At 41.6% G+C, this 15,357-nt stretch overlaps 1 protein-coding gene across 2 annotated transcripts in view; it reads left to right on the top strand.

The window, feature by feature from the left end:
* The first annotated feature begins 11,079 nt into the window (after positions 1 to 11,079).
* Ednrb (endothelin receptor type B) overlaps positions 11,080 to 15,357 on the top strand; it is a 31,759-nt gene continuing 27,481 nt past the window's right edge. Inside the window, exons 1-2 of one of the 2 annotated variants that reach the window (XM_029541620.1) lie at positions 11,080 to 11,355; positions 11,959 to 12,491. In XM_029541620.1, coding sequence (XP_029397480.1) covers positions 12,009 to 12,491 — 483 coding nt within the window. In that variant the 5' untranslated portion in view covers positions 11,080 to 11,355; positions 11,959 to 12,008. Of the gene's footprint in view, positions 11,356 to 11,958; positions 12,492 to 15,357 lie in introns of those variants that run through there. The other variant, XM_021203282.2, reaches the window with a different exon arrangement.

The raw sequence follows: 15,357 nt of genomic DNA, 5'->3' as shown, positions 1-15,357 counted from the left end.
TGATGATGATTACACAGACTGAGAACCTGCAAATGTATCAAGTATACACCTGACACCCTTGCTAAGGAGACTCCATCCTACAGCCTAATGGTGTCACCACGTCTCAAACAAATAAACTACCTCAACAACAATATCCAAAAAACCCAGCAGCAGCAACAACAAAAATCTCTGCTTCTTAGATAACATGTTGCTCTATTCCATGCACTTATGTTTGTCAAACCTAGAATCTCAATGATACAATAGGAACACTCTTCCCCTTTTTTGCCCAGGAATTTATTAATGTGAAGTGATTTACATAGGTTTAAGTTTAGCCCCAAAACTAATGTTATCCATTGAAGAGGAAATCTACTATAGAATATAATTCTATGAAAATAAAGGCCGTCTAAAGAGGACAGCACATTGTGAGACCAAGATGAAGTCAACATAACACTGTTAATATCAAAAGGTATTCTCACACATACATAAACAAAAATATACATCTATTATGAATGGACCTTACATTGGTTACCTTAACTTCATCTGCTACATCATGACTTGGACTGTTAGGTAAGCTTTAGTTCTGTATACTTAGTCCTTTTCCTCTTAGGCTATGATTATTTCTATTTTTATTATATTTATTTATTTTATGTGTATGCATACACATGGGTGTGTGTGTGTGTGTGTGTGTGTGTGTAAATGCATATGTGTTGAGGTTAGAGGACAAGTTGTGAAAGCCAGTTCTCCCCATGTAGGTCCTGAGGATCAAACTCAGGTCGCCATACTGGCCGTAGTCACCTTTACCCATGGAGCCATCTTGCCTCCCCACTGTGAGTATTGTTAATACTCAAAACAATTCTGTTCTGAGTCTGAAATCTACTTCTTCATATTGCACAAATGAAGACATTTGCAGGATTGTCTCTGTTGCCAGTCACTTCCAGAAATTTGTTATAAGGAACAACATAATGACTAGTACAGGAAATGAATCACTGACCTTTTGACCTTTACCAATGTCCTAACTCAAAGAGCACACACATGTGAACAGTTTGCCTGCTGCGGTTGCCTATTCCTGAAGCACCATTGTTGTTCCCAGTCCTACTTCAGCTTTTGCTAATGGCTGACGCTCCAAGGATATTTGACAACTATAGAAATTAAGTTGCGGTTTGGAAGACAGATTTTGTTATTGTCAAATTGAACATTAGAAATATCTTAGGAAATACTCAGGAGTCTTAGATAATGTGATGACAATGTTGCTGAGACAGTGACATTTTGCCTTTCCTTCCTACCCCTGGAACAAATGCATCTTTTCCCTGGGGTGAAGGTGAGAATAACACTGTGCTCAGACAAGGCTTTCTCCTGCCTGGAAGAAGCTATGTTATGTCTGGAATTCCAAAGGAAAAGAACAGTTTGGATTTTTTAGGCAAATCTATTTTCATTTATATACTTCAGTTTAAATAACTTAAATATGTTGTTTTCCAGAGCTAATTTTAAATCAAACACATTGTTGTTGCTTCCGAGATATTTTCAGGAAAGACGTTCCTCTTGAAAACAAAAGTTACTTAAAATATCATGTGCTTCAACTAATTTTATATAAAAAACCCACTGTTGTCTCTCACACACACACAGACATGCACACATGCGCACACACACACACACACACACAAACATATATATATATATATATATATATATGTATATATATATATATATAATATACATTTTATGTATGTATGGAATATATATATGGAACAAATTAATCTTTTCCCTGGGGTAAAGGTAAGAATAGCATACATACAAACAAACACATACACACACATATATATATATATATATATATATATATATATATTCACCTTGTGTTAAACAAAAAGAATTTAATGTGCCTCACGCAGTGACAGATCATATCATTAAAAATATAATAACAATAGAGAAAAATATAATACTATAACATATATAGTAAGCATGACATTTAATTCTTTGAATTCTACAAAAATTAATTGCTCATCTATTTTCATACATAAAAATGATTGAATATACCTAAATAATAGCAATATTTTTCTAGCATATGTATTACTACAAGATAGGGGTTATTCATTGAAAAATACCTTAGTAATACTTACAATAATTATTTAAGAGCGTTCTCTTTTTTTCTTTTATAGCATATTTTCTTTATTTATATTTCAAATGTTGTCCCCTTTCCAAGTATCCCATTTGGAAACCCCCTATCGTATCATCCCTGCTTCTGCCTCTATGAGGGTGCTACTTCACCCACCCACCCACCCACTCCTGCCTTCCTGCCCTGGCATTCCCTTACACTGAGGAATCGAACCCCCTCAGGCCCAAGGGTTGCTCCTCCCATTGATGTCCAACAAGGCCATCCTCTGCCACATGTGCAGCCGGAGCCATGGGTTGCGCCATGTGTGTTCTTTGGTTGGTGATCCAGTCCCCAGGAGCCACCAGTGCTCTGGTCAGTTGACAGTGTTGCTTCCCTCCATGGGGCTGCAAACCCCCTCAACTCCTTCAGTCCCTTCTCCAACTCCTTCATTGTGGACCCCGCTCTCATTCCAAATGTCGGCTGCAAGCATCCACCTCTGTATTTGTCAATCTCTAGCAAAGCCTCTCAGGAAATAGCCATTTCAGGCTCCTTTCAGCAAGCACTCCCCGGCATCTGACATCTGCAATAGCATGAGTGGTTTTGGTGACTGTATAAGGGATGAACCCCCAAGTGGGGCAGTTTCCCTTAGAGATGACAATAAAAAACTATCTTGTATCTTTTAACTTATAAAATTCACTTGATAGTTATTATATTGACTTAAAAGCATAAAGAGTGATAAAAGGATTGGAAGAACCAAGCTATGCCTCTATCACAGCTTACACTGTAGATAATTTCACTTGATATGTCACAGTCATGACTGTCACTCACTCACTTTCAAACAACTTAGAAGATTTGGAGAGGAAAAAAAAAGGAAACTGTGTAAAACTGTCTGTATCATGTTCCTTGTTGGAAAATTCATCCCAAATTCCATGTCTATTTTCCCATCAAATAATTGCTGTTTAATTTGCCAAATTTGTTAAGCGAGGCAATTTCATTTAGATTTGTCTTGAGTGCTCCCTCCCTGTCTGTCTTTGCAGTGGTCATACTCACTAGATACGGACTCTTCGGTCTTCTAGCTCCCAAATGGGTTTACTCAGACTCTTATTTAACGCCTGGTGTGTACAAGGCCTTCATTAACCTAGAACAAAGCAGGGTAAAATTCAACAGCCCAACTATCAACCTGCCTTACCATGAATTCTGAGCTCACTTTAGCTCCCAGATCTGAAGGCTCAATCCTCTCCGTATTCTTCAACTTCAGACTTCCATAATCAGGGATGTGAAACTAATAAGGAACAGCCTTCAGGAAAGGATGAGTAAAAGATAGATTAGAATGATAGGTAGATAGATAGATAGATAGATAGATAGATAGATAGATAGATAGATAGATAGATAGATAGAGATAGAATCCAAGTAAATAGATGTATTTCAATCTATATGAAAACATATGAAGCAATTAATTTTTAACCTGATAAACCCCATCATTCTCAAATGTGCATTTACCCCAGAACACCAATCTGCATTTGTATAAGCATGCCCTCTTACCTACCATTTGCAAAAAGTCAATGGTGATGAATTAATCGGCCAAGTCTCCTCCCCAAATGAGCCTCTCATCCTGAACCCTTTTCTGTTGCCCCAGGCATTTCTCAACTTAGTTCAAGGAAAAGGCTTTCAATAATTTTTTTTAGTTTTGTGTGGTAGATGCCATCTGTAACATCATGTTTTTCCACCTGTCCACTCTATTCACAGAAATGACTCTGAAACTCCTTATATATATGAATAAAAGTTTTATACAACCATCTTCTTCTATGTCTGGGGTGAGTCTCCCATGCCTAACTATTTTCCCAGAATTCCTCAGTCTCTCCCAGATGCTCCACCTTCTAGTCTTGCCTTAGCTCATTGGCCAATCACAGGTGATGCTTCTATTCAGTAAAAGAGATTATCTCTATAGGTTTGATGACTAAGGGAAACATAAGTGGGAGCTCAGGACACATATGAATGGGGGCTCTTTACCTTTTTCCCACTTTAGAGATTCAAAAGTGTTACTTCTTAAGACCTAACATATTTACCATAAGAACCAGAAGGCAATGAGGTCTCCCATCTAATTGCAAGACCACATCAACCCATCTGCCAGCAGCATCATGAATTCAAGACATTAGTACATCCCCCTCTTGAAGCAATTCTTATCAACACTCCAATAAAGGATGCTGCACATCTAAAGAGTTCTGCTTCCTGGACCTAGAGAGGCATTTCCTGCTCATCAGCCTTAGCACACCACCTCCTAACAGGACACTTCATGTTTACTTGCCCCCACCTGCTGACTGGAAATCAACCATGATCTTTCATCCTACCCAGGGGGCTTACAGATGTCGCTTTCCATGGGTACCGCCCCTTGGCCTTACTGTAGACTTGTTGATTCGCCTTCATCTCTTTTCATTATTTGTACCATGGAAATGGACTCAAACCTTGTCTTTAAAAATCATCCCTAAAACAATCTCTGTGTATGTAGCTAGACCTATAGACTTGCTTACATCACAGAAAATAGAAGACATAAGATTGTTGTTCTCCCACTCATGCCTGCTCAGAGGAATATGGATAAAAGTTGTGAGCTGCCCTGTAGATGTGGTCAGAACCTGGTATCTGGTATTGGAGATAAGCAATGTTCCAAGAACCACCTTGGAAGCTCAAGCCATTGTCTTAGTTTCCTCTCCTGTTGCTGTAATAAAGCACCCGACCAAAGCATCTTAAGAGAGAAAGGGTTTATTTCATGGCACAGTCCATAAACGTTAGGAAGTTAAGGTAGCAGAAACTTCAAGCAGCTGGTCGGGTGACATCAGCCACCAGAGGAGAACTATGAATTCATGTGTGCTTGTGCTCAGCTTGGCTTCTCCATCATCAAGAATATCAGTTCAGGATACTGTTCAGAGAAATGGTCCCACATGCAAATATGATAGAACTCCCTACATCAATGAACACAATCAAGATAATCCCCAACAGGCCACCTGATCTAAAACTTCTCTCACTGATACTCTCTTCCTAGAGGACCCTAAAGTCTGTCGAGTTAACAGCTATATTGAGCATCTAATAGATCTGCTCTACTCACTCATCAAGAAATCTGTACTTCAGAAGGCATCTGACTGCATCCTAGAAAGATGCAGAGCAAGCACCACTCAAATAAGAAACTCCAGGATTCTTGACCAGGGCAACATCGGTTTGCTCTTTAGCATCGTTAACTCTTGCTCCCTGGTATTGACTATCAACTGATCCTAGCCCTCAATCTCCTTCCTACCTGCATGGCACCTGTTACCACCCCTTCTTCCATTTCCTCTGCAACACAGTTCTCTCTTCACTCGAACAGCCTTGGCTAGAGTCTGTCTCCGTAGCAGAATCTATTTGTCTTGGCCTTTTCCCACCCTGGCAATTCTCTTCACTTAACCAGTAGGAAATGCTTAAGTGGGCTGAGGTGAGTCCATTTGTTTCAAAATGTGAAATCACAGTCAAGAGGAAGCCAAAAGCAGAGATGGGTGAGAGTGAGAAGCGGGGCTTATGCTTCGCAGATGTCCTTCTTCCTGGGACCAAGGCAAGCACACTTGAAGCTGCACTGCAGTGCCTCTTCATTGCAACCACTAGCTTCTTCCTTTCTTCATCTATGTGAGTGCCAAGGGAAAGGAACAGCAAAGAAACAGAATAGTGGAATTCACATTATAACTTATTTATTTAAAGTCAGAACTCTCCATTTTATGAAAGGAGTGAAGGAAAGGCAATAAATCCATTACTTCAATTCCAAAACGTTTAGAGAGATTTATAATCTGGGCTATCCCCATTTTTCTAGTCTTGCTCTTATAAACTACTTATTCTAGAAGACAGCTTGGTTTAAATATGAACAATGAATCTGTTTGCTGTGGCAAATTACTTGACAAAAGCAATTTTAAGGGAAGATGAGTTTAGCTTGGCTTACTGTCTTGAGAGGACACAGTCAGTCACATCAGGATGAAGTCCTGAGTGTAAGAAGGGCGAGGACACTGTATCTGCAATCCAAAAGGAAAGAAAGAGGAAACCTCACAGTCAACTCCCTTTCTCTTCTCATCCTTTTATACCCAATCGTTTTAACTTGCAGGTGGTACCAGCTTCATGGAGGGTCAGACTTCCATTCTAATTAAACCGCTCAAGAAACTCTAAAAACTCATTCAAAATATATCTCCTAGGTGATTCTAAATCCAATAACTTAATAATGAAGATTAACTATCACAAAATTAATGGGAGAAATAATTGTGCCATTATTTTTCCTCATTGATATATAATTATTATAAACAGTACCAGGTTACATAAGTACTGTTTTGAACGTAGAATAGACTATGTGGATATTCAAAAATTTTGTCCCCCTCTAGATTCCCTGCTGCTGTATCCTATCTGCCTCTCTGCAGGCTGTTTAGTACCTACCACCTCAGCAACTCTTCTCTTATGCCAGCCTTGTGGCAAGTGAGTCTCCTATTTTCCCATGAGATCATGTGAGTAGCTTCGTTTGGCTAGCCTGATTGCTCATGAAGTCTATTCAGACTTACTTTCTTCATGGGCAGTGCTAGTTCTTTTTCCTCAGGCCCCAAAGAGAAAAGGCTATTTCCTGTGTCTGCACATTAAAGAGACCGAAACCAATCTAATGACGTTGGCACGGCTTTGAAGGTCCCAGGTGGTTCCCTCACCCGACAGTGTGCCATCCCCCTGAGCTCCTCGTTTTACAGGACTGTACAACTCACTGTTCACGCATCGTGGAGTTCATAGAACTTTCAGGAAAATCCTTATTTCCCTTTAAGTTTAGATGCAAGTAGGTTCTGTGCCCCTACAGCTCAGGTCCAAGGCACATCTAGAAACCTTTGGGGTGAGGATGTTTGAAACAGAAGCTCATATTTAGCATGAGTTGGCCTCATTCCTCTTGAGTCAATCCTGAGTATTAAGAGCACAAGCCTGTATTGCCACTCCTGGCTGCCCCAGAACTTCATGGCAAAGGTTTCCACAGAAATGAGATTGAAATGTCTAATTAGTTAAATGTCATTGGACTAAGAAACACAATCCTGCAGAGGAAATTCTTCTTGGTGTCTCCTAGGATACTCTACTCTATACTATAAAGACCTGTTGCTTTCTTGAAATGACAAGCTTCCATTCACCACTGGTTACTTATGCCAAGTTTCACTATTTCTTCTCTCTAACCTCTGAATGTTGTACTCCTCTTTATTCACTCCTGATATCAGAAGAATGGAATGGGGAAAATGGAAAGAGAAAAAAAAACAATAGCAAAAACTCATTGCAAATTACATACTACTCGAAATGTCTTTCAGTGGGTGCTTTATATGTAATTGAATTGTTCTGACCTCAAATTACAACAGTGTTTTCTCTATGACTAAGTGATATAAAGTTTCATAGATGTCCTATGCCCTTGCAAACACAGAAGGCACAGGTGCATTCACAATGGAATTCTGAATATATTTTTAATATGATGTCAAAGAAGTCTATGCACAGTTTTAAGTCTATAAACCAAGTCATACATAATTTTCTTTAAGTAAAATTTGTGTTAAAATGTGTTAAAGAAACACAAAATTATTTAAATACTAGAACAAATCATTGCATTCAAATAATTTGCAAAGGAAGTATGGCTTTTACAATTTTATTATTGACTATAAGCAGAAAATAAGGACTGTGGTTGCCTTCTGTAATCATCCACCTACCAAAGCTTCATCACTTTGGAGGAATAGACTATAGACGGAAACCACTAATCATTGATACAATTCCAAATCTTAGATGCCCTCTCCTATGAGCATGCCTTTAATTACAAACCATGTGCCAACTACAGAATCCCATCATCTGTATAAAATCAATAAAACAGAAACAATACCATATGGATGTTTTAGCAAAAATACTACCAAAATCCAAGGAATCAAATTTTGTTATTTTGCAAGAATGCATGGAGTTTGAAAAAGGGACAGTAGAATATATATCTGTAATTACAGCTCTCAGGAGAAGGATTGGCCTGTAGTATATACATCTATAATCCCAGCATTCAAGAAGGTTGACACCAGGCTAGTCTACACAGAGATTTCCAGGCCAGTTGGGCTATATACCAGTCCTACAAAATGGGTTGTTAGGTATATATTGGGGGCAAGGTATAATCATTTCTCAAATGTTTCTAAATTCCCTGCACGGTGGCTCTGTGAATAAGGAACTTATTTACAAGGTGACCCAAGCTCAAGCCACTGAAGCTATATGGTGGAAAAAGACAAATGACTGCTGCAATGTGTCCTCCAACTCCCACACACGCATTGCAGCATATGTGCCCATACACATACATAGTGCATATATGAACATATAATAAAATAAAATGAAATAATATATTCTTCAAATTGTATACTATGTCTTCTCTATCTGTTTACAAACTGTACCTTAATTCACAATTAGACTAACACAGCTACATAAAAAAGAAAGAAAGAAAGAAAGAAAGAAAGAAAGAAAGAAAGAAAGAAAGAAAGAAAGAAAGAAAGAAAAGGGAGGGAGGGAGGGAGGGAGGGAGGAAAGAAGGATGGAAGGAAGGAAGGAAAGAAGGAAGGAAGGAAGGAAGGAAGGAAGGAAGGAAGGAAGGAAGGAAGGAAGGAAGGTGTTTGCTATTGGTTCATACGGTCATTTTAAACCTTTTTTATGCTCTTACTTCAACTTCCATTTGATCACAGGCTGTGGTCCCCAGGGACTGTGTGCAGAAGCAATTGAAGCAGTGCTATCTGGCCTTTTCACACACCTTGTCCCTCAGCACTGGGGTTCAAAATAGGTTTCAAAAGGTGCATACATATCAAGAGGAGTGTATGAAAGTCTTTGCTTTTTCTGTGGCTAAAAAGCTTTTTCTTTTCTTCTCTCACCAGGGGAAAATGTTTGCCTTGAGCAAGCTCCCCAATGGCAAACTTCTTTGAAGAACAAATTCTGAAGTCTATTCAGCCTTGTCTCCAGTTCCTTCTAGCTCGAGCATTTAAGGGAGGTGTGGGGACATCACCCACCACTGCCTTTCTGGGAGGTTATCTTAGCCTACATGACACATAGACAGAGTCCCCACAAGACTTTTTAAGTGTCTTCTTGAAAGTGACTCTTTATATAAAAAGATTCCACATGGAACTTCTCTCCCAGGATAAATCTTTCATAAACACAAAATTGGCTCAACGCTCAAAGTCCTCATAATGTTATTCTTAAACTTCGGTACATTGCATTCGATATGCAAATGAAATCTTCACACAACTAGTCAATTCATCCATAAGTTAATAAGAGTTTATTTTTATAATAATGCAAAAAAAAGTCTGCACCTATAGCAATAGATCCTAATCCACCAGTGAGACAGCATGGAGGATCCACGGCTGATACAGGGGGAAGGAGTGCACTTGGTTTTTTGTTCTTTCTGAGCAGATTCCACCACTCAGGTGGCTTTCTATTACCGTAATCTCCTTTTAATTTTTAATAAACGCTACTCTCTCTGCTGTTTAACAATAATTCCCAGATTGTTGAAGCGCAAGCCCAGACAAAGCTTCACCCACGGACACTAATCTTTCCCTTGACATATTTGAGCGGTCAACAAATTTTGTGCTTATGAAAGATTTGTTCTGGGAGAGAACTTCCATGTTCCATGACTCTCTTTACAGAGTCACTTTCAGGAAGACACTTACGAAGTCGCCTGGGGTCTCTGTCTATGCGTCACTTAGGCTAAGATGGCCTCCCAGAAGGGCAGTGGTGGGAAACCCAGATTTATCTTCTTGTGACTAGGTGATGGTCACTCATGAAGATCAAAGATTTAATCTTTACATTTTACAGTTACCCTTACACAGTAAGGTTAAATCTTTAAGGATAAAGTTCAGTGAAATGTTACCAATTGTATTACTTAGTTCTCTTTCCAGTTACAAAAACACCAGGGCCAAGAGTGACTTAAGGAAGGAAGGGTTGATTTTTGCCTATGGTTCCAAAGGGAAAGTCGGGGGAAAGGTACTGCTATATGCAGGCAAGCTTGCTGGGGCCAAAAGCTGAGCGATCACATATTCAATCAAAAACACAAAGCGGGGAGAGCAAACTGGGACCAGAGCGAGGCTATAAAACCTCAAAGCCCTTCACTTAATGACATACTTCCTCCAGCCAATTAATGTTCCCAGAGCGCCTCCACAGTGCCACCAACCTGGGACTAAGCGTTCAAAGGGGTTAACCCGTGGGGACATTCCTCGTTCAAATCACCACATCTAGGTGTAAAATGCTTTTCTACCAAAAGGAGATTAAAAATATCTATCTAATGTGTATGTAATTAAGTGAGTCGAAATACTTAACAAAATCAGTTTGCATAGTGGTGGTGGGGGGGTTGTCTTCAAAACAGCCAGATTTGGAATTGGCGCTCACACCTGGGCCATACATAGTTCCCATCCCTTAGACTTCACTTTTACTCTTAACTATAGTTCACAGTTAAAGTTCACCTTTTAAAATACACGCGCTCCTTCTGCTTCCAGCTTCATGGGAAACATCTGATAGGAGGCAACCTTCTGCGATGCAAATCCTAATTGTACAACGAACTAGCTGGGAGACAAAAAGGGTCGCTAGGAAGATCTCTGCAGGCACAGCAGGATCTTGCTGACAGCAGAATAATGCACTCCACCCACCCACCGCTCTGCATGAGGGAAGAACCCTAGCATCCTCTTCTCTGCCATAAAGACAGAAGCCAAGAATGACGGGAGAGTTCATTTCCTTGCTCTGTCTGGTAAAATAAGCGTCAGGACATTTGTGTAAACAGTCGGAGTATTCAAAGTCCAGGTTGATACAGAACCTTCTAGGTTCCAGCTCCCAGGTTGTCATGGGATATGTTAGTTTCTTCGTTGAGTAAGAAATAAACAGCTTTGTGTGAGACACAACTCTGAACTAGGACTGCCCCTCCCAGCGGTCAGCTGGGGCTGATACTGTCCAGGCGTAGCCCAAGGGAAAAGGTTGTGGCAAGGTCGCTCAGAAAACGCGGGAGGAGTCTGGCCGGTGATTGATGCTGGGAAGGGACCGAATGAATAAAAGTACTTGTCTGGGGACAGCAAAGACCCCGCTTGAGCTGCTGAGGATCCGCTGTCTGGCATTCTCTCAGTCTTTTGTCAGAGCCAGAGCTGCATTCTGTTGGGAAAGATCTGCTTGGGAGCAGCTGGGCTCCTGCTGCGAGCCACAAGCCCCCTAGGGCAGTTGAAGACCTGGGAAGGGAGTTCCCTGCTCGTGGCGCTGCTCCTGTTGCTTCCAATCCGCGCGAGGTAACGAACCATCCTGATTTAGCTTTGAATTAACATCTGTGGATGAACCTTGCTCTGGGGCTTCCGCTTTGCTTAGTCGTTTGGTTTTTTTTTTTTTTTTTTTAGTTAAACTTACACAGGACAGCGATTTAAACCGAGATTGGGTTGTAAAGCGAGTGTTTGAAGTCACTGGGAAAGCCCAGAAGTTAGTGCTGATCTGTTATTCTCTCGGTTCTTGGCTGAGTGCATTGACGTATGCCCTTGGCCGCTAGGTGCCTTCACTCAGGGTCCCCAAGCTTAGCTAAAATTGGGCTTGCTTCTTCCCCGGCACACGTCTTTCCCAGGGACAACCACCCTCCCTAGTCTGGAACACCCCTGCTCGAATGCTCCTCCCCACCGCGACTGGTCTACCGCAGGGCTGTGGATTAAAACTCAGCGAGCAGGGTCTGGGAGGAGACTGAGTGAAGACCAGCGGGTGGCGTGCGCCCAAGTTCCCCACTGGCGCGCAAACTTAACTTACTGTTCCGGCGCGGTAGAGGCAGCCGGCTAGTGTGAGTGTTTTCAGAGGCGTGACTGGGGTAGCTGACTAAAGTGCCCTGTCTTCACTCCCCTGTTGGTCTCCAGACTGAAAACAGCGGAGCGGCTACCAGACTCTCACGGGAGCAAGCTGTAACATGCAATCGCCCACAAGCCGGTGCGGACGCGCCTTGGTGGCGCTGCTGCTGGCCTGTGGCTTCTTGGGGGTATGGGGAGAGAAAAGAGGATTCCCACCTGCCCAAGCCACGCCGTCTCTTCTCGGGACTAAAGAGGTAATGACGCCACCCACTAAGACGTCCTGGACCAGAAGTTTCAACTCCAGTCTGATGCGTTCCTCCGCACCTGCGGAGGTGACCAAAGGAGGTAGAGTGGCTGGAGTCCCGCCAAGATCCTTCCCTCCTCCGTGCCAACGAAATATCGAGATCAGCAAGACTTTTAAATACATCAACACGGTTGTGTCATGCCTCGTGTTCGTGCTAGGCATCATCGGGAACTCCACGCTGCTAAGAATCATCTACAAGAACAAGTGCATGCGCAATGGTCCCAATATCTTGATCGCCAGTCTGGCTCTGGGAGACCTGCTGCACATCATCATCGACATTCCCATTAACACCTACAAGGTAATGTGCCTGATAACGTTCTGACAATCTGGAAACCAGGGGTGTGGTTGTAAGTGGAGTGGTAAAGTGGCAATCTTTAAAGTATTGCGGGAGAGGGGTGGACACTTTCTCAAGGAGATTGCTCCTCTCCCAATAGTGAGGATTGAACTTGAATGAGATTTTCCTGTGGGTTTTCCTAGTCTCTTACAAGTGTAGCTTTCTAGGTAGTGACATTGTTACTATTGGAGATCCGTTAGGAAAGAAGAATTCAGATTCCCCAACCCAGAGTCACTGAAACAGAAGCTCTGGTGAAGATGACAGCAGTGATACATTTTTGAAATCTTTTGTAACTATGATAACATTTAACAGTTGGGAATCACAAGCCTGGAAGTCAGTCTTTCTAGGCACAACTTCTTAGAAGTATGGTCCCCAAACTGAGATCATGAATATCGTCTGGGAGTTTGTTAGGAGTGTAAATCGGCCCCAAACAGATTTTGCATCTTGGGTGTACAGATGATTCATAGGCAAGGTAACTTTGGGAAGCATGGTTTTAAGGACCCAGAAAGCCTGTCAGTAAGATTTTAGGAAACAATTGGCTTAGGCTACAGGGGCCTAGAATGGTAAATAAAATGTATTTCCTTGATTCAAGTGGCCTTGGATAGTTTTCATGGAATTAATGGCCTGGTCCAATTGCCAGGTTAGATGCATGACTTCCTTTATCCACTGTAGCAACCCACACATTGGCAGTTATTGCCACTTTACACATGGCCTCTAGGATGTTCAAGGGCCGGCCCTCTGTGAGTTAGAGGTGGAGAGCAGGCTCCAGTACCTCAGATTCCCAGATGTAAGCTTTGTGACATTATCTCTGATATTTCATGGTAATGCATAAGACTCAGTCAGGACAGTGGAGAACTCTGTAATAAAGTCTGTAAGATTGTCAGTAGTAAGCATTATGGTGATTTGTACAACTATCAGAAGAAATAGGCTCTGAGAAGAAATAGGCTCAGAGAACAAGGCAGGACATGCACATCCACACTGTTGACTCCATTCTAGCACCTGTGGGTCTCCTTCTCTTCCATTCCCCAATATGGCTTCTAGTGCCCACCTATGGGGTGTTTGTGATGTTAATAAAAACAAACTGACTGTGCAGTGGTGGCGCATGCCTTTGATCCCAGCACTTGGGAGGCAGATGCAGGCGGGTTTCTGAGTTTGAGGCCAAGCTGGTCTACAGAGTGAGTACCAGGATAGCCAAGACTACACAGAAAAACCCTGTCTCAAAAAAAAACAAATAAAATAAAATAAAATAAAATAAAATGTTTAAAAAAAACAGACCGAATAAAAGGTCCAAAAATGTTTTAGAGTTGTGCAACTATTGTAGCACTGCTTCCTATTGTCATCAATAGAAAGTCACACATAAACACAATGCAGGTATAAAGGAATGAGAAAGGACTTTGTGCACTTGCCAAAGACCAACCGAAGCCTCAATGCAAGGAGCTGAGAGAGTGTTAGGATGGGAAGGTCCGAGAGTGCTCTACAACCATAATGACATGAATGGTTACCTTACGGCAGCCCTTGAGAGTGTTCTTCATTGGTCCCTGGGAATCCTGACCCTAGTAGCCACATTTTAAGGGAATTCCAGACATTTCTGAGACTAAGAGATGGGACATAGATTAGGATCCAGACCCTGGAGAGAAACACTACCAGAAACACAAAGGAGAAATGCTAAAAATCTGGGACAGTGATTGCCTTTGATGGCCTCTGAGAACTTGCCTGGAGACATATAGGCTGAGAAGTTCGTTACCTGTGGTCATAACTCTGGGAGGATCAGAGGTGACCCCCTTTTATGGAATTGGCAAGATAGGTTTTTCTTTCCATGGTGGCCAACGAAAGCAGTCCAGTTCATCTCTTCCAAACTGAACTGGGAAGCTTTCCAGAGAAAATTTAAAATAACTGAATCAGGTTCCTCCCCAAAAGAGAAGATTATAATCTACTATGACTAACTAGGTGCAGAAAGTCCACGGAATTCTGTTTTGGGCAGGGTTCATTAACCTACACATTGAACCAAGCTAGAAACTCCTTATGTCAGCCAGCCATTGAACTATTGAGTGAAAGGCAGAGTTTAGACCCTCTTCCTCCCGTGTGTTCCCACTAGACCAGATATGAATTGACTCTTCCTGGACCACAGTACTTTCTGCCTGGTCAAATGACTGAGTGCTGCAGGTTTCCTTTCTAGTCCCTCTATTCTTTCCCCGGGAAGTTACATCCTTTACCGCAAAGCTATTCAATGTACTAAAGCTTACTCCTAGAACAGACTGATGAGTCACCAAACTTAGTCATCTGAATCTGTCTGAAAGAAGCTCAAGTCATCAGCTTAGGTCCCACAGACAGGAATGTCAACATGAACTCCTACAAACCTACAGTGTTGGCCTTGGATTTGGTTTGAGATTGTTACAGTGGCCTCTGTTTATAGGGTATTATGAACTCATTTCGTCTCATTATATTACTCGGATAACGTTACACAGAATGTATGGCTCTCAACAATGATTTAGGTCACTGAGGAAGTGAAGACGTTATTTGCCCAATATCACAGCACTGGAAAGTGGTTCCTCTTGACTTGAACCCAGTTTATCTGGTCCTAGAACCCGAAGCCTTCCCTATCACACTACATCAAGAGTGTTAAGGCACAGCATGCCCTTTTCCAGCCTGAGCTTCATCAGGTCCTCAGCTTGAGTACATGTGACTCACGGTCATATTAAGTAAAGACACACAGTAAACCATTTCAGAATAAATCTGAAATGTCAGATTTGCAGCCTGGAAGTCCTTTCGGATAGTCTAGATTATACAATATAGTGGATGCTATTCTAAAGACTATTTACCAGAATACCTA

Source organism: Mus pahari, chromosome 8 (assembly GCF_900095145.1).
Source record: "Mus pahari chromosome 8, PAHARI_EIJ_v1.1, whole genome shotgun sequence".
Classification (NCBI taxonomy): domain Eukaryota; kingdom Metazoa; phylum Chordata; class Mammalia; order Rodentia; family Muridae; genus Mus; species Mus pahari.
The sequence above is the reverse complement of the archived record's forward strand: the minus strand, read 5'-3'. Positions and strand labels throughout refer to the sequence as shown.